The sequence below is a fragment of the Myiozetetes cayanensis genome, unplaced genomic scaffold (genome assembly GCF_022539395.1).
Source record: "Myiozetetes cayanensis isolate MyiCay16 unplaced genomic scaffold, myiCay2020 scf2-11, whole genome shotgun sequence".
In the NCBI taxonomy this organism is placed as follows: Eukaryota; Metazoa; Chordata; class Aves; order Passeriformes; family Tyrannidae; genus Myiozetetes; species Myiozetetes cayanensis.
Window position 1 is genome coordinate 30547408 of NW_026087411.1, and position 24530 is coordinate 30571937.

Consider the following 24530-nt stretch of genomic DNA (forward strand, 5'->3'; position numbering starts at 1 on the left):
GCGTTTCTATGGCAGGTGGGTTTATTTAGGTGAGACAGGTCATGAAACATCCTGCAAGTGTTTAGTTGTTCAAGAAAAAAGGGAACATGCAAGGGGAGAAGTGGTAAAGGTGAACGTGCAAGGATCAGCCTCCACGTTGAAGAAGCTGGCTGTCATGGTTTAGGAATGGTACTCCAATTTAGTGCTCCCATTGAGACTTCAAACCACATACTGCTTGCCTGCTCCCTCACTTTCCCCTCCCTTTCCTCCTGTGGTAAAGATAAAAGGTAAAGATCACGGGTTGAGATAAGAACAGTGTAGAGGAAACAGCAAGGAGATAAGAAAATAAATAATAACAGCAACAATACTAATGAGAGAGGGTGCAGGAAAGGAACAATTCACATGGACACTCTCTGACAATAGACAATATCTGATGGCTCCTTCAGCCACTCCACTGGAAGGAACACCTTGTCCTTGGAAAATAGTCCCTTCCCTTCTCCCCAGGCAATGACATCTTCCAGGTCCTAGCCATGCCCCTTCCTGGCTACTGCAAAAATCAACCCTGTCCTGGCTGGAACCCGGACACTGGCTCAAGTGATGAATAAGGAGTCTCTTGCAGGTTGCATGTTCTCTAGCCTGAAACCTGTGTTGAAGAAGTTGTGTGGGAAACCTTGTGCCTTCCCTGTTATAGGATCCAGCCTACTGTAATGGGCATTAATGTTAATGGGACGGCAGTGCTGGCATTTGCTGTGGGGCATGGCAATCCCAGCTAGTTCTCATGGGAGGACTGGCTACATGTCTAGCCGAGGTAGTTCACTCTGCAGCTGGAGCAGCAGTGTCCTGCATCTCCAGCTGCCCCTTCCCCTTTTTTCTGTCCTCCCTGCACCTGGGTGTTTCAGACAGTGCAAAACTGCAGCCCTTGCTGGCAGGCAGTGTGTTCTGCAGAGCTGTATGTAGGAGAGACAAGGCTCCAGGAGGCTGAGGTGCTCCACGTGTTGGGGCAGTTTGAAAGTGAAACATCTGCAGCTGAGTAGGCCACAGCAAAGGCCGTGCTGGAAGCCTCCTGTGGGAAACAGGAATTTGCACCAGGAGTGCTGGCTGCTGCCTCAAGGCACTGTTTTACAGCTTAAATGACACCACAGCCAGGGAGGCGACTAGCAGATACTATTTTAATAAACACCAAGACGGCTTTCTGTCTCAGTCTCCTATTATTGCCTGTTCATCACTTCTCTCCTTTGTGTTATTCCTCGGGGGCTGGATCTCTCCAGCAGCAAATCAGGTTGCTCATGAATGGAGTAAACTTCTCCATCTCATAGCAACACTTTTTCTAGGCTCTTGGGGTGTTGTGTGGCACAAGCTGTTGCAGCGAGTGTTACCATAGGGATGCACCAGGCAGCCTATGCCACTCTGTGTTGGATACCTTACAGAAAACAGACCCTCTAGGCCATGTTGTTTTCTATGCTGTGATTCCCTTTGTGGGAGGCTGGTAAACATGTGACTGGGCTGTTGGACTGGAAATTGCAAGGATGAGCACCAAAGAGGCTGTTCCTCAGTGTACATTGCTGAAAACGGATATAGCTGTGGGAACAAATGAAAACAGTTAGCTCCTGAGTCCCTGAGTATCTTGGTCACAATCCTTAATCTCTCTGTACCCAGTTCCCTTACTTGTGCAGCTATTGACCAGCCTCCCAGAAGTGCATGAGCATCTGACCCTTTGCAAATGAGAGGCCTGTGTAAGTCTGCAAGGAAGGGCAGTGGTCCAAATCCCTTCAGTCTAACAAATCCCTCCATAGAGGAGAGGTGATGTATGTGTCTGTTTCCCTTTTCTCCCACATTCCTTTCTCCATGTGTGATGTGGGCTCCCATGAGGTGCCATAGTACCTCTTTCTGCCTTTGGAGATGAGCAGTGGGCCATCAGCAGTACCCACTCCATGAAAGCTGCATCTGCTCTTTTTGTAGTGGGTCACCATTACAATGGCCAAGAGCTAACAAAATGATGCAGTTTGTGGCCAGTGTGCTGCTTAACAATGTAATTTCTGTGCAATGGGAACAATGTATCACCCAGGTCCCCATGGTCCTGTGGTACTGAGTTATTGTGAATGGAGATGGGATGATAATGGAATGCAGTAACACTCACCGAGTGATCCCTACAGAGGAGGAGTGCAGAGGCTGCATTCTGCAAAGGAACAGGGATTGCAAACCAAGCCAAAGTCTTCCTTGAACACTCTTAATTCATCTTTAGGACTCTCAGGCAGCCTTTAAGTCTGGAACGGGCATTGCCACGGGATTGCACTGCGAGGTGAGCCCTGCTGAGCTCCCAGCCTGTTGCTCAGTGTGACTCCAGTTTCTCCTCCCCACTGCTGCTGGGGGCAAGGTGGTGCCTCATGATCTTCTAGTGTGGTGCAGAAAAGAATTGATATTTTGGGAGAAAAGGTGTAGATGCTTGACCTCAGGCTTCAGGTTTTTGTTCTGCTCTCTCCATCAAACTCCCCCCGCAGCCAGGCACCTGCTGGCTCCAGCAGTAGCTTCTTGCCCTCAGCTCGTGTTCAGAAGCTCAGCAAGGGGAGCACAAGGAGAACACAAAGGGGAGCAATGCTGAGGAGTCTTCCCATTTCCCAAGAGTGCTTTGATCAAGGTGCCAAGATCTTCTAGTGAAGTATATACCTGTGACCTTTTGTTGCTCTTGTCAGGCACTTCACAGTCCTCAGTGTGACACCAACTAAGTTGCAAAGCCACATCTCAGCAGGTGACAGCTGCTCCTGCTGCCTTTCTCACTCTTTCTGTCTGGTAACAGAATCTTCTTAAACACATCATTGCATTTGCACTATGACAAGCAAAGCTTGCAGAGTAAAGTCAAGCAGCTTGATGTGAAGCTTAGGCTCAACTCTTAGATGGGAATCGTAGCTCTGTGTACACATAATCCCCTTTGCATTTTGCCCAGGAGCAATGGAGTAGTGAAAAAAAATATCCCTTAGGTAGCAATTCTTATGACATTAGTCCTTAACCTGCCTGGAAATGTCCTGATCTGTAATGCTTCTGGCCCAAGGTAATTTAGCAGCAGGTTGTGATTGCATTGAGCTCCAACTACCTCCAAGCTTTGCTCAGTGAAGCAGTGTTTGTGGAATCTCAAAGACTGCATTATCTTGGGGTTAGCTGGATTTTTATCTAAAGTTATGTGGGTTTAAAATCTTGCAGGCCCAGGCACCAGAGATCACAAGATCAATTCTTCTGTCTATTAAATAGGTGTAATTCCCCTTGACTGCAGTGAAAGTTGCCATTTTGCAGCGGAAGGTGGAATTGGATCCATGCATATTAGAGACAGAAAACCCATCATTGGCTTCCTCTAGACCTTTTTCCAAGGTCAAAGCAAGACCCTTTCCAAGTGTCTGTGACTCAGTGTACAGTGGACTGGAGATGCCAGTGTCTCCCACCACCCTGCTTTGTCTTTAAGAACTGAAATGTGACAGATGATGGAGAGTGAAGCCTACTGCCAATGGTTTCCTTTGTTTGTACTTGGGGTTTGAGTGTTTTAGCTTATGACGGTTTTTTTCCATTCTGTGAAGGCTTGGATATTTTATTGGATTATTTAAGACCTAAGCATTAGAAATGTTGAAATTAATTCCTCCTGGCAGACCTCCCTATCCCCCCAAGCTACCTTCAATTCCACCTCCTCCATCTTCTAATTTAGAAGAGAACAGCAATGTTATCAAAGCTGTGTGATAAGTACTGAACAGCGGAGGTGGTGTTGCCCTACCCGTCCCCCTGTAATCCTTCTAGCAGAGACCTAATCTTCAAGCCAGTGTTGATGTAGCACTTGCACTGGGTGTAATTTATAATACATCCCCTTACTTCCATGGGCTTAAACACTTGTGCCAGATTGCCTGTCTGGACACACCTTGCTGTAGCAAAGCATGAGGGTGAATTTCACTACCAATCAATCAGCCCAGATGCTGCCCGGTATTAGCTCTGTCCTTGCTATTTAACAGTGGGACAAAGCTGGTCTAAAGGGGTAGGTGCAACAGGCACTTGGCTAGGACAAGTCGGGATGATGGGCGCTGTGGTTTTGGTGCACACTTTGTGCCCATCAAAGTTCTCAAAGTTAGGACTGGTAATGACTGCTGTGGGAAAAGACCCCTCCTCAGGGGAACAGGAGAAGTGTTTGCTCTCCAAGGCCTTCTGTGCTTTCTGGTTTGTTCCTGCCATATCTACAACAGGAATAGCCAAGATTTAGAACTTGCCAGACCTGAATTTCACCACTTTTTTGGTTTTTTTGTTTTGTTTTTTTCTGGGCAGGCTGAAGCAGAATGGCACCAGCTTTTTCTTTACTTTTTCACAGGTGCTTGTGAGGTTGGAGGAGGAAAAGGGCCAATCTGGCATTGCTGGCAGCTTTTTACAGATGTTGTTTTAGCCAAGACCTGCCCCATATATAGACTTCATGTGTGCTGGAGGTAGCTGTGCAGTGTTTCTGACCTGTGTGGGAGTCTGGCTGTTCTTTAAAACAGACCAGATTTGGCTTGGCTGCTTCTCACAGTTTTTAAAATACCAGGGAAGCTTCCAACTAGCCATGTGCCAGACTTAATGAGAGTGAAGGCTTTCCTGCCTTGATAATGCATGCTTTTCTGGTCTCATCTTGCTGTGACTCCAGGTCTGCTAAGAGCTGTACCAATATGTGCTTTGGGAATTTGGGGTTTGATCAAGCCCTTTGCCACCAAGATCTTCTCCTGGGGCAGAAGCCCAGGGTAGTGCCACCGTCCTGCACTGTGGACCCAGAGCTGTGCAGCAGACACCTGGCCATAGAAACCTGTTCTCCCATGGCTGCTTTGTGAAAAGTCTTGAGGTGACAGATATGAAAGATTCTGAAAAGTATTTGGCTGCACTGGGTTATTAGTCTATATTTACTTTATTGAAGATTTGCTAGAGGATTTTAAAAATTGTGAAGGTCAAGGATCGAAAATCTGCATATTCCCAAAGCTGAGGTCACCTGAGTGTTGTGAGACATTATGATCTCTTTAGCATAGCATCACAGTGTAACCGACAGCTATGTTGGTAAAAAGCCAGTGCATTTCTCTTTACCTCAAAGCTGCTTCTTAAAGAGCAGTGTGAATGAGATCAAATGCATGCCCATACCACTCTGGAAAGGAATGGAACACCAAGTTGCTATTTGTTTGTGGTCATGAAAGACCAGAATAACTTTTTTTTTTTTTCTCCTCATGAGTTGTGGCAAAATTCCAACTTAGGTAATTATATTCTGGTTCCTAATTCCCTCTGAAGTTTCGAATCAGTTCAGATTGCTTTTCCCTTTTTAACCTGAGCAATTAGATAATGTTCCTGAGCCCTCTTAACCAGCTGTATTCCTCCTCAGAGGAAGCTGTGTTCTGCTCCTTATGAAAGCAGCCCCTCTTCTCCCACCTGTGTACTTACTTATCTTTTTGATATGACAAATTACAACAAAATGTGAGGTAAAGTGACTACTTCTCACAGCTAGGGTGTCTGGCATCTCCACTCTGCTAAGGCCAAGCTGCAGGAAGAAGGTGCTGTTACTGGTTCCCTACTGGTTCTGCAGTGTGCACCAGCTGCCCAGAATGATTTTGATGAAGGTAACACCCTCTACAGCAGTGTGGATGGGAAAGAAGTGTTGCTTGTGTTTCAGCAGTGGAGATGGCACTTGGAGTAACAGGCTGCAGAGGAGACAAAAAATAAAGGCTGTGTTGAAGGGGAGTGCATTGGGCATGACATGGGGAATTATGAGATGCAGTATGTGGAGTGGGAGGTGCTTGAGGCAGTTCTTCCTAATGCCTCCACACTGCATATATGCATCCAATTTTCCATGTTGCACTTTCCAGCAGAGCAGCTGGTGATGCTAATCCTTTGCCCTTACCCGTCATGTATAACAAGGATTAGCAGAGTATCCTCCAGTGAAACACACCCCCTACAACATCTCCTCTAAAAACCAAAGGTAGTGAGGGGACATTTGACTTGATCCTTTGCACAGGACAGGGAGAGAAAGGGTGTTACACTGCTCCATAGTGTTTTGTTCTCCTTTTGAGTCTCAAGTGAGTCAGGGTAGAGGGTAAGTGGCTTCTCAGGATTTAAAAGTGAATGTTGAGAGAAGTCTCATAGGTGAAGAAAGGTGTTTGTTTAGTTTGTCACACTCCCACCCCATTGCACGGATTCTTTGAGTGATTTTTGTTTCTCTAGTGGTGGTGCAGTTCGCTTCCCATCATCCCTTGAAGCCCTCTAAAGAGAAAGGATGTGTGTCTTCCTTACTGTGGTGGTTTATCAGGCACAACCAGGATTGTTGATATTCACACGTATTACTGTAATACCTGATGTGAGCTCAGGTCCCCTTGCTGTGTGCCTTCAAGTGATAAACAGAAAGATGACATGCCTTCTACAAGACAGGTGCTTTGGGTGCTGTTTTTCCAGCCTGTTGTAAACCCCTGTCTGTGGGGACAACCTGGGCTGAATGCCAGAAAACATTCTTGATGCAAACATGAAAGAAGCTGTGGAAATCTTCTCTGGAGACATTTTAAAGCTTGATCAGGCTCATCACTGTGGAGAAGTCTACAGGGGAGGCTTGTAGATGACCTGGCAAGTACTGTGGGACTCTTCTGTCTGAAATATGTGTGGTTCCTTAAGCTCTTTCTGTAACTTGTCTGAGTTTTGCTTTTAGTCCATTTACCTATAGAAAGCATTGGCATGTCTGTACGCACATATTCAGGGGGAAAACAGTATTGCTTTTATCACTTTGGCATTAAGCACAGAGAACTGGCACCAGAAGAAACCACATGGGCAAATGCAGTCAATAGGAGGGAAGCCTGATGAACAGAAAAAAATCTGCAGGGCTTGGACATTCTGTTGATTTTGGAGTCTCCTAGGGAGCTGCTGTTGCAACTTGTGTGTGTAAAGAAATATAGCCCATACCACCATACATATGTATATATATGTATTACCTATACCAGCCCTAATACAAGGACATGTGTGGTGGTGAATTCAGTCACATGAAGTATCTGGAGGGCTGTTTGTTATGAACACATTGAGAGGGCAGAGCTCTGGCAGCATCTGCTGTGCTGGGGAGAAAGCTGGTAATTGGGAAGTAAAAGCAGTTACCAGCAGTTTTCCTTCTCTGATTGTAATGATGCTCAAAGAGACTTTCCAAAGGCTTCTCCATCTCTGTGCACTTGGAAGTAGATGTACTGCAACACACTCCAGCAAGCACATTTCTCATATGGAAGAAATTTAAAGCTGTTGGTATGTATTTTTGCAGAGCCACTGAGCTAGTGGTTCTCAATGCATAGGAGTGGTCACTGCTTGTGCTCCAGGGCACTTGAATCCTGCACAGCCTAAGGAGTGAAATTAATTTGGTTACCCAAAATCAGCATTAAGTTTAATGCGTGATTATCACCAGGAGTAAGAAAACACTTGGCAATGTCTCGGATACTGATGGTATTGGGCTTAATTAAGGGAGAGCAGTCTGTCCCCACGTGCATCTGTCTCTGCTTCCTCATCCTTCCTATCAGTATCAGCTTAGGTTTGTTTTTAATTATTTTTATTAAGTGTTGCACAGAACAGTAAAACCCACATCAGATTACTGAGGATATTAATCCTTCACACTTCTCTAGCACATCACATTTCATCCAATGACAGAGGTCTGCTTTACAAACACTAATTACAAAGCTTCATAACCCCCCTGTGAGGAAGGTAATAACTGCAATAATATTTAGCATTTATATGATTTTTGCATCTTCAGAAAGTTGTATAAACACTAAGCTTTAAAGTGCCTGCATGACATTGTAGTGCAATTAATGAAATGATACACAGGGAGGCAAAGGTGCACCAAGAAAGGGAGAACCTGCTTGCCCAAGGTCACACAGCAAGGTAATTACTGAGTAGTGCTCATTATAGATTATTCTTGGTTTCTGGATTTCTTTCCCACTCTCTGTCTTCCTTGGGGAAATGCCCCAAAACAAGTGTGCTGCCCATCTCAGTGAAACAAATTGGCGGTGCCTCGGTAATTGCTGACATGTCTTGTGGGACAAACACTGGAAAGTAGTTTCATAATGCCTGTCAGCCATCAGTCTGGTGGACTATCAGAGATGTACGCTCTTCTAGGGTGACCAGATCCAGAGTCTTTTCCCTTACTGCAAAATTGGAACATACTGAAACAGAGGGCAAAACTAGACTTTAGAAGGTAAACCAATGCCTTGTCTGACAGGAAGTACAAGGGATTTGCTCATTTAGGGGATGGCAGTTCAAGTAAGTGCATGTTTTCAGAAGCTGTGCTTCTTTCCTTCTTCAGACACTTTCTTTTAAGTGGGAAGCGCACTGTCCAGTTTTGTATTAATTCATCTAAGGGTGTTCTGCAGCAGGCTGGGTTGGTCGAGGTCTTTTAAGAAAGGAGGCTGCTTTTGAGACTTTGCTGTCTGAGTTTGCTTTCCTCCTGTCCCCTTCAGAGAGCAAGGGACCATTTTGTTCTCCATGGGATGGGCTGCTCTGTGTCCTTCCACATGCAGCTGAAGGCCCAGGAGTGTTTTAAATAAAATAAAATTTCTTCCTAATATCAAGAAAACATCAAATGGAGCTGAGGATAAGTGATTTCAAAATATGCTGAGGTCTCAGCCTGCCCTTGGCCTCGCCTAAGTAGGGCAAAGCCTTTTCTTTCACAGAAGAGAGTTTGAGAACAAAAGTCTTTAAAGAGATTTCCTCTTCAGAGATGCTTTGACTTTAAGGCTGGTGCCTGTCAGCATTTCAGTCTCTCAGAGCTTTATTTCCTTGGTGTCAAAGATCATCTTACTTCCTTTGCAAGGCTGTCAGCCAGACCCTGGCTGCTTTGATATGGCTGTGTTAGTCCCCGAATCCCCTGTTGAACAAGCTGCTCAACAGTGTTTGCACAAATGCATGATCTTGGGTAGAGAATTAATCCCTGTTCCTACCCCCTGTGCAGTCAGCCAGCTGAGAAATTACTTTAAACACCATCCCATGTGGATTAATGCTTCCCCAATGAAAATCTCCGGTGTTTCAGATGATCTTTTGACTCACACAGATGCAGAGTAATAAATTCATAACCTGGCTTTGTGGAAATTTTGCTCCTAAGTTCATTGCTGTTGGTCTCTCTTCAGGGGATGGCCAAACCAGCATCAGCCTGCCTCGCTTCTCATTGCCTGTGTTTCAGTTGTAGTCAGATTTTTTTTTTTCTTCAAAACTCTTTACTAGTCCATTTTCCTTTTTCCCTTTTTTTTTTTTTTTTTTCCCTTTTCTTCCTCCGTTTTAATTGTTTGAGCTGCTGCTTGTCAGAATGAACTCCATCAACAGAACTCAGATGTGGCAATGCCAGAGCTACTCTTGTTTTGCAGGGTTTGGGGGATGCTCTTGAGGCCAACATTTGGCACCTGAGGTTGAGGAGAGCTCTTTGTAGTAGTGATGCAAAAACCATCCTGTTTACAGGAACAGCCTGTTATTTAATCACATGTACATCCAGAGAGTTGCTCCATCTTACTGGGAATAGCTGCAGGTGGAAGGGAGACTACAGAAGGTCAAAAGTGGGAGCTTGTTACTGAAGAGGCTGTAAGCAGGCTTGTGTTTTATTGCCTCTGAAAATGTCTGGAGATGCAACTTGTTCCCTGGGCCTTAACTCCCCCATTACCTCCTATGTCTCCTGAGCAACAGTAGGCAGAATATTGGGCTGAGAAGTGCCTGCCCAGGAGAGGCAGCGTGGCCAGATGTGCTGCACAGCTGGAGAGGAGTAGATGGATAATCTATTAAAGGGAAACAATGCAAAATGTTTGTAATGGTGTCAAGAATATTTCACTGCATGAGAAGCATGTAGCAGATGCGGAGTGACAGAAGATGCTCCCTGTGTGCAGAGCCTTACAGAACCAAGGAAGATTTCCCCATGTTCTGCAAAAGCAATGGGCAGGGGATAACACAAGTCTAGGAGGGTTGTCAAAGACCTTTCTCTAGATTTTGTGTGCAAGAGAAGATAAAATAGCAGTTTCCTATGTTCCCCACCTTAATATCAGTCATAAAAGTACAACATGCTGACTCTGGGATGTGCACCACTGCCCTCTCCTGTGTATGTGGGGGCATGCTGGTTGTGAACAAGGCTGTGTGTGTTGCACACTCCTGCCACTTCAGGACAGAAGGACCGATGCTCTATCCTCTCCCATCATCCTGAATTCCTTGGGTGCCATTGTATGTGAGGACACCCTTTGGCATAATGTCCTATCTGGCAACTTCAGAGCGGTGACTCCAGTGATTTGTGGAAATGCCACTAGCAGATCTGCTGTTAAGGATGAACTCAACTTTGCATGTAAAAATGGAATTTGATAGTTTTCTTATGTGTGAAAAACACAGCTTACTCTCCACAGATTTACAATGCAGAGTCCTCACTGGAAGAATGAATTTGCCCAGAATTTGCAAGTCAATATATTAATTAACTTGAATTAAGATTAATTTTTTTAAGTATCCTCAGTAAGGAATTTAGTGTTTGTCAGTCTCTTTGTCTGGAATTAATAATGTAATAACGCAGGCTCTTCAAATGTGGCATGTAATTAGAATTCATTGAAATCTTATGTCTAGGCTAAATTTGAAGAAAATGGGTTGTAATTAAACTAAGTTATTAACAGTTACTATATCTAATTATTGTGATTCTGTGGTTCTGCTCTGGGTTAGGTGGGAAATCATTATCCCAAACTCAAACCCATTGAGGACTTAAAATGAGCACTAATTCAGAGAGGAGGTATGCACAGTTTAAACACCCCAAAATAATGCCAAGTCTTTGCAGCTATGATGATATATATACCAGCAACATCATGACTAAGATGTATTACTGCCATCGGCTCCAGCTGAGATGGAACAGAGGTTTAAAGATACCGTGTATTTTCCCTCTCATTCTCAACCATTGGCATAATGAGCAGAAGAGAAATAATTAAGTGCTCCCTTAGCCTGCTGTATGTGGATTTATTATTTTTTTTCAGTGTAATCTTAAATTAATTTCCTGGATAAGTTATTCTTACCTCAAGGAATAACTGAAAGATTTCTATGCTGTTTGTAAGTCTTCAATTAGCTGTGTGTACTTCTCCCTTTTAGCTCTATTTTCACCTGGATGCAGGTGTTGCAATGGCAAATCAGAAGGCTTCTGCATCCACATCTGCACCATGTTACGTGGGTGCTGGCACTGCTTATGCAGAAGAATTTTATTTCTACCCTCTGCTCCTCCTTCCCCTCCTTTCTTTATTAGGAGAAGAGCAGAAAGGAGAGAAAACAAAGAGTTGACAGAGATGAATATGCTCTATGAATCAAAGTCTCTGGAAATTCTTCTATGGGTTAGTTACCTTCCTAGCAAGAGTAAGAGACTTACACAAAATCTCCCTTGAACTGTTCTTTCCCATTCCTAGAAAAAGGCCAGGGAACTTGGACAAGAGCATTTTAAATGGCGTCTATCTAGCACTCCTTTGTTGCCTATTTTGCTACAGCTAATTAAAAGAGAAAAGCCTTTTAATATTTAAGCACCATTAACTCGGCTGAATTATTAAATGTCAATTTGCATTATGTGCATAAAAGGATCAATAAACAAAGAGAATAATACAATGGAGGTGGCTGGGGTTAGAGAGATGTCAGCTCCTCTTATCAGAACCGGGGGGAATTGCTCGCTTGTCTGCCAGTTTGTGGTTGTTAATTATTGGTACTCGGAAGGGAAAGAGCTGGGGACTTTCTAGGACTCTGAACACCAAAGGCACTGCAGGGATGTAAAAGATGCTGTCAAGATAAAACATTACTTGGCTTGATTTCCAGGGGTGTCATTCAGCCCCTGTTGCCTCAGTTTTGCTGACAATTTGCTGGCATTTGCTTTCAGTGCTCTCTCCCTTCCTTTGGGGTGGAGTTTGGCCTTTGCACTGTATGGCACTAAATTGGAATTAGCTATGGATTGATCCCTGGCTGTGCTTCAGGCTTCCTGCCCAACGATGGCAGAGCACAATAGCAGCATTTCCCCACCTAACAGCACTGCTTGGGGCATAAAAGCTTCAGTGTATTGTGAGGGCCTGCACTGGAACTCATTTGAGCACAAAGGCTTCTTTCCGCTGAGGGGCTGTATTACCAGCAGCCTCCCTGTACCATCAGCAGCACCCCTGCCTCTAATCCTTGATCTTACTGGAAGCAGATAGGTACCTGGCAGAGGGGTGCCAAGTCTCTGCCATTCCCTGGGTCCTTGACATCTCTGCCAGGTTTGCCAGTGAATGGTTGTGCTGGGGTTGTGCCAGCTGGGATTGCCTGTCCCCCGCCAAGTGGCTTGGAGCTGAAAGCAGATCTCATGCAGCCACTGTGCTTTGATCCCCATGGAGGTGACTTTGCTGCAGGGGACTTGGGGTGCATATGGTTTGGGCATCTCATGTTCGTAGAGCTTAGACAGAGACTGCTGCCCACCACTTTTCAGTAGCAAAATTGGATTTTAGATAATTTAATTAAGGGCAGTATTTGTGCTTCCAGCGCTTTCTAACTATGATGAGAACAAAACACACTTTCAGTGAAATTTTATTTCAGTCTCTTTCTTGTGGCTCTTACCACCCTCTCCTGCTCTCGTTTCCCCCTCTTTGCCCCTCCCTGCCCTCTGTTTCACAATTGAAATAGCCTTTTGCTTTCTGGAGAAGATGGGTATAACAGTAGGTAAACATGGCCATTTGTTGAATCTTTCCTCTCCTGCGTGGAGAGAATGTTTGCACTGCCATCATGGCATGATTGCCCTCACATCCCCAGCTTACTCAGCCGGTTGGATGGGGCCCTGGAAGCAGCAAAGCTGTGACAGGTGAGGATTTAGCATTGATTCAGTGCCTGAGTGTTTACTTAGCTTTGCAGACGGGCTTTGTGGTCTGCACAGAGTTCTTTGCCTCTGCAGAAACTCTCCTGACAGTGGTGGAACTGCTTTGGTTACATACACAGGGAGGTCTTCAGGAGATTTGGGGCACCAGCTAGTCAGTGCCTTGCTTTGGTAGCGCCATGTCTGTGCGCCCACTCGCTGGGGTTAGCACCACTGAGTATACAACGTCCCCTTTGGCTCTGCATGTAGAGAGACGTCCTCTCTTACAGCAGCTCTTCTCTGCCAGTTCTTGTCCTGCCCACCAGCCTGTAGTTTCTACCTCAGTGCTGAAGATTTTGGACCTTGGGGTTTAGCATTTAAAACAGCACCAGCTGGAGTTTTGTAGAAATGCTCCAATTCTTAGCTGGTTTCTGTTGGTGTGCTCTGCATACTGGTTTGTTTTTCATTCTGCTTCTTCTCTATTGCTTTTAGTACACCTGGAGCTTGAATTTGTTTATCTTCCTGTGTTTCCAGGGTGGGTTTTATTTAGCAAGTGTGTGTGACTTCGGTGGTTTCTCCAAAGTCTGGAGCATTCCCCATGTGTCCCACCAGCTGGGGAATTCAGTTTGAAACTACTACCTCTGCTTTTCTTTATTTTTCATGATTCAGGAACCACAGCTGTCATCTGAGTTCTTTTTCAGTTTTGATATGAAAAGGAACCTGTAGTTATTCATTGATTGGAGTTAATGCACCTTCGTTGCTAATCTAGTCAACAAATGATTAGTGAATTGACTTTTTCTTCTCACTTTTGAAGGAAAGAAGTGTCTGTGTTGTGCTTTCCTTTTATCTCCTATATTAGGTGGTCTAGCCATGAAACAACAGTTGAGTTTCAAAGAACACAGGTTTAAAGATCTGTGCACGTGGACCTCTTTGTTGAAGAGTCACTAAAGACGTTCAATGTACAAAAGGGGAAAGGAACCAGAAAAAGCAGTGCCAATGGTGGCTTTGGGAATAAGCTGATCTTGAATTCAGGGAAAAGAGGAGAGGTAAAACCCCTGAGACCATTCAAGCAAAGCCCATTTACCTGCAAAAGTTATTAGCAGCAGATCCTGGGGACGTTGCCTGTTGGACTTTGCTGCCTGTGCTGGCAAGCTGTAGCATGGTTGTGAAAGGCAGTTGTCCTGGCTGAGCAGGGATATGCAGCTTTGGTGGGTCCTGTGTGCTGTGATGAAGGAGCAAAAAAGGAGAGCAGAAGTGTGATATGCATGAAGAGTACCTGACTTGTGTCTCCACCTGAGCCAGCCTTGGCTCTCTGCTGAACTGGCTACTCGGAGGCTCCTCGTAATGGGCAGAATGAAAGCTGACAGCATGAGGGCTAATAAAGGTCAGAGGGCCTGCAAGCTTTCTGGATGCCTATAGCTGTTAATTTGCCTTCAGATGGTGGTGGGTGCATGGAGCAGCTGGAGATTGGTTCAGGGGACTGGAGACATGGTAGGTGTTTATGTAGGGAGGCAAGGGATCAAACCTGCCAAGGAGCCTAGTGCTTTCCTGTCCTATTGGGGCTGTTCCTGCAGCACGTGGGTGGGATGAATGACTGTCTATGCTGTACATGTCCAATTGAGTTCCTCTCTTTGTAGCCCTGTTTTCTCTGACTGGACTGTTTCATTTCTTTTGTGTTTTACCAGCTGACAAACAAGTTGGTCTGTCAGTGGTCTCCAGAGGAGAGGATGATTTCTTGCCCTAGCTACTTGCCTCATTTGTGTTTCCCCCTAAAATGCTTAGGTGCTTTAAGTAGCAACCAGACAAGAAATGGTGTTTTTGAGTGAGATGCTTTGACCACTCAGCTTGGCAGGATCACCTTGCCCAACTGTGGCTTTGTCGCTCCTTGGGTTTCGCAGCAAGATTTAGAGATACAGCTCAGGCTCTGTAGCTGGCACAGTAGGAAGTGGCTTGGGAAAGATGATAAAGTCTCTTTGATGGTGACTAGAGACAGGCATGCTTTTTCCATTTCCCAACTAAAGCTGGAATCTTCCAGGACAGTAGTGGTGAGGTGCCGGCTCTGACTACCACCGTGTCTGGAGTCCCTAAAGATTTGGAGACAACCTACATCATATTGGTGGCATTAAGTCATCAACAGAAATTCCGCTCAGGCAAAAGAGTTAGGCAATAATGTAAGGTTTATGCCATCATAATGTTAGGTGTGTATAATATCTGTCACTTGATTCTTATCAAACAAAGTTGCTGGTCAAGCTCTGCCGCTTGATTCTCTGCAGTTAGGTGGACCTATGTGAGAGTCTTTTGAGAACATGTAGGAAAGCTAGTGAGCCGCTGCAGACAGTGGAGTTGGGAATTGGGGGGAAGGGGTTCAGTGATGATCTGGTGACTGATGCTTTAGTAAAGCACATAATACTGCTTTAGTTATAAATTGAACGGTGGTCTTGGGAGCAGGTGTAGTGAGTCACTGAGAGGTGTACCTGTTGTTCATGACATCTCCCATGATTTTGTTGCTGGCATTTTTCTAAAAGAAACAAAATTAAAGAGATGCTTTAAGGAAGTGACATTGATTAAGCAAAAAGTTATTTTAAGACTGTGGAAATCATCTGGGTGAGCTTTGCTAAAGGAAACTCTGTTTCTGGAGGTGTAATCAGCCAGAGATGAAAAGACAGAATCTTGGTCTCTTCCAAGTAAAAAACAATCCCATGCTATTTTTAATAGTCAAGTTTCATCCTCAGTGATTACTTTCCACAACTCTGCCATTTCTCTGTGCACTTACCACTGAAAAACTGATTTTTTTTCTTCTTGCTCTAGAGTGCTGTGAAGTGTGGTTAGACATGGTTGCTTTATGTATCTTGGGAGTGGCTGTGTTTCTTTTATGAGTGGATTGATATTTGTGTTTTAATCATGATCAGTGTACAAATACCAGAGGAGTCAGATTCAGTTTGCTACTGAAATATAATGTGTTCCCTGATGCAAATTTAGGCCAGAAGTACAGTAAGAAGAATTTTTTTTTTTTTTTTTGAGCATATGTGGTTTGGGCTGCAGTGAGAATGCTGGTGCATGGGAGCCAAAGAGCCTCCCTGGAGTTCTGTCTTGTTTGGGGTTGTAACTCTTAGTGTCAGCATGCAGGGAGGGCTTCCTGATGGCTTTTGCTTTAGGACAGCCTTGTCATAGCGCAGAGCTGCCCAGGCAGCACACGATGTTGGAAGAGTCAACAGGAGGAGCTTGGGCAAGACAGTTCAAAGAGTGGGAGGAGATCCAGTACCATGGATGTGCTTTGAACCTCACCTATCCCTGGGGATTCCGAATTGCCTCTCTCTCTGCTAGGGGACTAGCCTGGTCTTGTGTTAAAAGTTGGAGCTTAGTCAGGCTGAACTGTACCGGGCACTTTCTGCGGGGGAAATTCCCTGCAGGGACTGTGCTCCCTTTGCCATTGCACTGGGCAAAGAGACAGTGAGGGGTTGAGGTGAGGAGGAGGAGACCCCTGAGCAAGCACCCAGGGAATGTGTTCTGAAAAGTGGTGATGGCAGGGATTCCCTGGGCAGGTATTACAAAGACATCCAATGCCTGAGCTCAATTACACCCACCCACTGCCATCTTCTCTTCCTCTGCTATTGCGCTGGTCTTAACTGGTGACTGATGGGTGCGGGCAGTCTTTCTTCAGCCATTAATACAATATTGATCCACAACCCTGCTGACAGTGTTAATGGACACTGATTGTGTATTATTATTTCCATAATTGTCCTCAAGCTGGAGTGAATTCTCCTTTTCAAATGGTACATCAATATCATGCCCTGCATTGTGGGCTGGATCTGGCCTGGTTAATTTGTTTTGTCTAAAGTTTCAGCAAAGCCTGTGGTCTTCATCCACAGTGAAGCAATCAATAAGAACAGCTGAAGAGTGATGGAGCACACATCAAGGCACTTGCCATCCCCTCCCAGAGCAGCATGCTTTGTTTGATGGTCAGGATGCTGCCCCTGCAGACCCTTCCCATGCTACTAGACTTTCCTAACTCCTGCTGAGTGTTGCTAGCAGGCCTCTTCCCTTTATATGTGTGCTGGCTTCTCTTTGTGCTCTGCTAAGGGGAAATGACCCCTTCCTCAAAGGTCTCCAAGTTTGTATGCCCCTGCTGTTCAAGCAGATCTGTGCATTGCATGAACAGATGGGATAAAACACTACCTAAAGCAGTGACTTCGAGGCCTGAGATGCCCCCTGCGTGTTTTACCATGTATGGTCTGTGACTAATAGTGCTGCAGGGCAATTCCACCCGTGGACATGCAGTTGCTGAGAGTGGGTGTTCCACAAGGAATGCCAGATGTGCATCTCCTCAATAAAATGCTTATTCACCCCCACTGTGGTTCATAAATACCCCATGTGTTTTTCCCTTTTATGGGAACTTCCTTCAAGATGCATCCCTTACATACCACTTGCTCAGGATGGGAAGGGTGAGGGAAGGAGATAGGCAGGCTCTTTAGGGATTTAAGCAGCAGATTAGCAGCTGATGCTCCCCTCCTTCTTGCTCCAGTGTAACTAAGCAATGTGAGTCCAAGGAGCCTGTAAGCAGAAATGGGGAAGGACTTCGGCTTCTTTGACCAGGGTATGTGCAGAAGAGGCTGAATTATAACTTCACCAGATACATGGAAGGTTATTGCTTGCCATGCAAAGCAGGATGGTAGATTAAGCCTAAGGAGGAAGGAAAGCTCCAGGTGCAGCTCCCTCTCCCCCCACCCTCCATGAGGGTGAAAGCAAAGGTGGGTGGGTTCAGTGCACCTGTGTGTGTAGCTATGAGTATTAGCCCAGCAGTTCCGGAGATGAATGCTCTTCGTCCTTGAGGTCATCAGCAGGATATGTGTTGGTGGCAAGGGTAGTGGTGGGATGGAGTCAAACAGTGATGGCTAATGTTAGCCTGCTGACTGACAAGGCAGCAGTGCAGTGTGGTTGATGCTGTGCTGCAAGTGAGGGGAGCGGCTGTCCTTGTGGGTGCTGACAGCAAAGTAGGCAGTGTCACCATCCTCTCTGTGAAGGAGCTCTTATCATTGCCATCGTAGCGATGGGACCTCAGGTTAAAGGAGATAAACGGTTAGACATGTGAACCACAGATGACTCAGTCCTCTCCAAAATACCATTTTTCTCTCATTTTCTGTATTTTCATATTAGCAACCTCTAAGCACCAAGCATCTCATAAACTTTCCAGATTATGGTGATAATAACACTGTGCAGTACACTGCACTGGGAATAAAGTTATTTTATCCATTTCAATTTCCTTTTGTTTTAATGTGTAAATATATCAAGTGAAAGCATAGTAGAAAATCTCAGTGCAGAGGCCAAATGCATTGCAAACCAGCCATTTTCTGAGGAAGGGCCTAATGCAGCATGTTCAGAGTCTGAATTTTTTCCCTTCTAAAACATCTGACACTCAATATTTGGCTGTCCTACTTTCTCTGGAGAACTTTTTATTGGGAGCCATCCCTAAGTCGGTCTCTTACCTGGAAGTGGAATAAAAGTAATGATGCATCTGTCCCTCAAAATTCTGGGAAAAATATGGTGGGAAATATCTGTCCCCTTTTCCCCTGTAGAGACCATCAGAGGTCTTCCTTGGATCTCTGCTTTGGGGTTTGATGGTCTGAGGAGAGGGATTCTGCCCCAGCAGGACTTAGCAGGGAAGGTTGTCTCTGTGCAAGAGTTGTTCTTCATGGAGCACTGCTGAGAATGGCTGAGATTACTGCTTCAACTCCAGCACCTGGCCTCATGCTCCAGCCTTTGTTTTCATTCCTAGGGGCTTTCTGTGAAACTGGTGCTCTGACAGGCATGGTCCTGCCATCCTGTTGTGCTGGCAACGTGCAAACTGTTTGCATGCTGAAATCCTCCAGGAGAATTGGGATGATGTCAAACAATAATGTATTCTTTCTGTTCAAGCACATTAAAAGTGCAATTAATCCTCACAGTCTCTCTGCCCATCTGTAATATGGCATGAGGTGACTTTCCCAGCCCTTGTGTGCTGTGGCAGGCTGAGCTTGTAACAGAGACCTTCCTGAGTCTCATCTTGTGATTTAATGCAGGCCCCACTAAGAGCTGGTCTGTTTCATTGCTTAGCTCCCACCCCTTTACTAATGTCAAGTTGTAACCAAACAAAAGGCAGAGTGTCTCAGGCTCCTATGCCATCTACCTGAGCACTTTTCTTTCCATGCCAACCCCAGGCTTTCTGAGTTCCCTTTTGAGTGATTTGGTTTCATGTGGGGTTTAAGACATGGAAAAATGGTGGGTGTTCTACTGAGGACCTGGTGCTGTGATTGCCAGAGAGACGTTACAGCTTAAGCAGAGGGGATTCACTTAAAGTGATGTGCCTTTCCAATGAATTTAGCTGAAAGGTATTAGTGATGATGACAGAAGCAAGTTCAGACGCCTATGAACAAAGCTGAGTGTTCACACTCTTGTTTGTAGTAAGCTGAGTGTATCCAGGGAGAATTTGGGAGAAGAGGACCAAATTCTGACCCAGGGCTTATTCTCAGGGTTGTCGTTTTGCCGTAGACTAGTGCTGTGTATTGTTTTGTAGTGCCAAAAAAGGTGCAGTTTAAATAATATTGTTCTCAAACTCGGAGAGACACCAGCAAATTACCACAAGGTATTTTGGCACCAGAATAATTGCACAAAAGCCTGCTAATCCTGTACTGCTGTACCTAATGATTTTGCTGTGGAAATTCTCCATGTGGAAATGTCTTTGGAGAAGTGGTAGAAAAGGGTCACACATGAAAGGTGAAATAATGGAAGTGGGATAGACAAAGGGAAAAGAGTAGACGTTGACCTACCTTGTATACCATATGGGGTACAGCAGAGCAACATTTCACTGGGAGCTAGAGCTGCAGATAAATATTCTGATTCTCTATGGGGTGTCTGGAAATTAGTTTTTGCAGCAAGGTCATGTTTGCAAAGGGAGAATAGAGCCACCAGCTGGCAAATGCAGCCCAAAGTCTGTAAAGAGAGGTTACAAGAGCTTTGCTGCTGGAGGGTGCCAGGACCATGCTGGAATGCAGGAGGCACAGTTTGGGGATGGGGGGGAATGTGGTATAGGATAGGAAGGGATGTAGTCTGTCTTTTAATCATAAAACAGGGATTCTTCAGCATTCCAGCCTGGGTATCAGCCCTGTAAGTGGTGCTCTGCAGTTTACATGGGGTTAAAGGTGTGACAGCAGATCTGCAGAAGACTGATCTGAGGTCTGTAACACCACAAGATACTGTCATTTGGATTAAAGTGTATTAGTAAAGGTTATAAAGGCTTCTGAATTCCTCTTCTGTGACTGTTGGCTTGACAAGTATTATTATAGTCTTCTACTGATAAGTCACTATTTTATTTAATGTATTTACATATCAGTATATATGAGTATACAAACACACAGATGTGTGTAAACACAAATACAGGTTTTCACTTTCTCTTGGGTTCAACAAGGCTCTTCTGCCACCCAGGCAGGGCAAGGTCACTCACTTATCTGCTCAGTTGTATCAGCGAAGCCTTGACAGTTGGTTTCAGTATTTCATGGTGCTCGAGTGATGGCAGGCATCTTGGGAGGCCTCCAGTGGGCAAAGACAGGAGACTCTGAGAGATTTGTACATGTTTGTGCCATCATATTATTCAAATACACATGTTGCTTCTGTTAGTCAGCAGTTTGAAAAGTAATAGTGATTTTAATAGTGTCGAAAAAGAGAGTAACTTGCTGTATGTGCAGTGGTGCTGCTTGGATGCTGGGTGGCTGTGGCAGGCTGTGAAGCCCCAGCAGCAAGAGCAACTTGTTGTCCACTAGCCCTGTGTCCATTCTCATGTCACTGCTGCTTGATCAGTGCATGGTAGTTTATAGTTTATAAACTGCCCTCAAAGGCAGATTTTCTCCACTGCCCAAGCCCAGCCTGCCCTAGGTCTGTACTGCTGGCGGATTAAACCAGCAAAACTCTGAGGGCTTTCCTTGCCCAAATGATTTGGTTTAGAACATTTTGGTCATATCAAAGGAATGAAAATAATTTTTTTTAAAAGGAGTCTTTGAAGCTCAACTAACATTGAGGAAAAAGTAGGTGGTTGGTTCAGCTTTAACAGGTTGTGCAAAATTTGTTCATGTTTAAGAAGTCTTAGTAAAGCTTGTTGATTTGAAACCTTTGATCATCTCCTCCAGTGGTTTGTTCATTTGTGTTATATTTCACAAATAGGAGCTTGAGATGTGAGTCCAGAGTTGCCTGGAAGCATTCTAGCAAGTCAAGGAAGTATCCCAGGGAACTGTCACTGAGACACTGACTCAGAACACGTTTGTGGGTTTCTCTGTTCCTTGAAGTGCGACTGGAGTTTTCCCCTCGAACAAACGCAGGTGTCCTGTTGGGCTGCACAGTCACCTTCAATGCATCTCAGCTGCTTCTGTGATCACACAAATGCTTTGGAGTAGGGAGCCAAAGGCTGTTTGCACAGGACTTCAGAGCTGAGGCTTTTTTCTTTATAAAATCCTGTTCTCCTAGAGATTGTCTCTCCCTGCTGCTCATCAGGGCTGCAATGGGACATAGGAGCTTTTTGGGGTCATTGTGTTTTTTAACTTTGTTCTGGGAACTTTCTTTCTATGTATTTTTCCACTGTGCTGGTCTTCCGTCATTTTCCTGGGAGTAACTGGTCTCAGTTTGGACCCCTAGGTGTAGAGGTCCTTAGAGATTATGGGTCCCCTGATCTTGCAGGTGGTGTTCCCTCTGGCTCAAGGCTGAGATAGGCTGCTATTTAATATGGGAAGGACTTGTTTTTCCTGTAGCGTGTGCTATGCCTGTTCTAGGGATGTGTGCTAATCGCTGTACAGAGCTTCAAGGCCCTTTCTGACTCTGCTTGGTAGTTATGCCAGACCCCTGCAAGGTAAATCATAGTAATCAGGCTTATTTTTGACAGGCGTAGAGCAGCTGTGATTTGACCAAGTCCCTGCAATAGCTGCTTATACATACTCCTCTCTGGGAGAAATGACAGTAGGATATTCTTAGTACTCAGTCCATGTGGAAGAGTCCCCCAAAAATCTCTATATTCTGCTTTTCAGTGCCTAGAGCTGCTCATCCCAACAAGACCAAAGGTTTTAAAATAAAGTTGGTACCAGTTACCTAGTAAATGGGGAAAATTGCTTAATTTTCTGTGTCCTAAGACCTTTGTGTCTCGTTCCCAGCACTGTCTGGGCTCTTCCTCTCTGTGGCTTAAGAACTGGCTCTTCCACCCTGCTGTGGGAGAAGCCACCCTGGGCAGTGGGCACAAGGAGATGAGATGCTCATTTCCCCCTTTACCTCTTCTCTTCTCTCTGCAGCTCCTGCTCAGGCCCAGATCATCCATGCTGGGCAAGCATGCGTGGTGAAGGAAGACAACATCAGTGAACGTGTTTACACAATTCGGGAGGGGGACACGCTGGTCCTGCAGTGTCTGGTCACAGGACATCCCCGGCCACAGGTAAATTTTCAGTCCTAGCTGTCACCCATAATGTCACCCATGGCACTTGTTTGTAGTCTCCACATTGAGCAAAATTGTGGGCAGCGGGATCCAGCTTTCTTCTACATATTGGTATCAGATAGGGATAACCTATCATGCAAGCACTTGTTTACTAAGCTATAAAGCATTTAGGGTTGCTTTTGTGGAAAACAGCCCACAAAGCTTTGCAGGAGGCTACAAAGACCTTCTAATGATTTTCAGTGAAGTCCTCCCAGAAACTGAAAGCCCAGACTGAACCCAATATACAGTCCATCCTTAAATCTTTAACAGTCTTACTACAAAGCAGGAACAGTGTAGAGAATAGGTAAGGCTTCCCACATATCCTGGCCATAGGAATTGGTCCTTCATAGTCCATCAGTCTCTCACATGATGAGAGCCCAGGGGACCCTGCTCTGGAGAGTTTGTGAAGTTGTTTGTAGTGCACTTCATTGATCACTGTGCAGAGCCCACTTTTCATTGATTTATGGTCACCAAGCAGAGGCAGATTCACACCCATGGCACTGGACATATCCATGCTGTTGTCAGAGAGACAGTTCAGTGGAGACATATGAAGCTGAGCTTGGCTAACTTGCAGTCCTTCCCTAGGGTGCCTAGAGGCTTGTATAGCCTCAAGCCTCACACAGCCACCTTCCCACCCTTCAGATACTCAAGCAGGGTGGTTCAGTGTGGATGAGGGGTGGATGAGTCCATAGAGCTACTGGACCAGAGCATGGGTCTTTAAGCTCTGGGACAGAGCGGGGTAGGAGTGGCAACTGGTGCATACTATGAGGCTGGATGTGCCAGAATACACTCAAGGGAGACACATATGATACATGTGTCTTCTTGGTCTCCTTCCTCAATCCTGCCAAAAATATTTGTGCTGAGAAGCCGTATGTCTGCATATACCAGTCAGTGCCTCTGTGGACTTGCTTGTGAGGAGCTACTTGGAGAAGAGGCAATGACAAAGGCAAGGGAGCCAGCAGGATTTGAAATGGTTTATCTGTCAAAAAAAAATCCTGGAAACAAAAAAAAGAAAATAATGTGAGCCAAGCCAGCAAAAATGCCCAGCCTAGGCTTGCGACTGTGATAGGCAAATGATGCCTGTGTACATTACAAACAAGGAAGATGGTAGGGCTGGCCCTGCCTAAGGTTGTTGAATGTGTGAGAAGGTTCTATCAGGTTGTAGGGTTTTGAGCCTGAGTAGCCAGAGAGATTTCTGGAGTAGAGCCTGTTGCAGGCAGCGTTCTAGTGGGCAGCATGGTGGCTTGTCATTGCCTGGACATGCACAGGGTACATGAAAATGTGGAACCAGGCATGACTGGGGAGACTGGAACCTGTGCATATAGAACATGGCAGGCATCCTATCTCTGCCCTTCCTCCTCATGGATTGATTTCTTTCCCAGCTAAGCTCTTATGCTAACCTTTGTTTAATCTTCCCTTTCCCCTTCTATCAGCCAGTCATTAAAGCATGAAAATGTGGCCAAAATACTTAAATGAGATTGCAATTGAAAAGATTAAAGAGCTGGCTGAATTGTCCTTGCAAACAGACGACTCGGAGAGGCTTGGGGCCCTCAGACAATTTCATAAGGCTACAAAGGCTGAATAAATCCATGGTCATTAGCTCTGAAAATCTGCTCAGTCTGATGCTCTGGGACTGAGATGTAGACACCCCCTGCTCTTTCTGGAGCACCAGCATCAATCAGGTGATGGCAGTGAGCTTTAGGCAAAGTCTAGCAGATTGGTCAAGGTATTTGGTGCATTTTATCTATGACCAATGCTGAATGAAAGTCTGTCTTCTTTGTGCTGGCTGATCTTTCTGGATCTCAATCCCAGAGTCTAGATGGGCATCGGTGTAGGAGACCGGCAGTCACCAGCCTTTAGAAGGGAGGCTGCAGATATAGGAAACCAATGGGCTGGGAAAAGATGTCTCTCTCTTTCATTGTCTGTACTGCACAAAACAAGGGGAAAGCTTGTACTGCCACTGTGAGGGTTGTACCTCATTCCAGACATAAGAATAACCATTCAGTCTTTAGGATTGCTGCTCTCTTGCCACCATTCACCATTAAATATCTTGCAGCTCTGTTGTCCCTGCAATCCAGGATCTTAAGACATGTAACATAAGGACAAAAAAATTGCAAAGATAGCTTGAAATCTGAAGGAATTTTTTTTTATTTTATTTTTTTTCCTTTTCTGTATCTTTAAAAACAGAGGAAAACCTTGTGTACTGCAAAAGAATGCCTTATGCATTCTGTGGGAAAGGGGCACAAGTCAGATAGCAACTGCATTTTCTCATTCTTG

The 24530-nt window shown here is 45.1% G+C and overlaps 1 protein-coding gene across 1 annotated transcript in view; it reads left to right on the forward strand.

Moving 5' to 3' along the window:
* The window catches only part of MDGA1 (MAM domain containing glycosylphosphatidylinositol anchor 1), a 148505-nt gene that overhangs the window by 23522 nt on the left and 100453 nt on the right, over nucleotides 1–24530 (forward strand). Inside the window, exon 2 of the mRNA XM_050315589.1 lies at nucleotides 22075–22214. Coding sequence (XP_050171546.1) covers nucleotides 22075–22214 — 140 coding nt within the window. The remainder of the gene's footprint in view (nucleotides 1–22074; nucleotides 22215–24530) is intronic.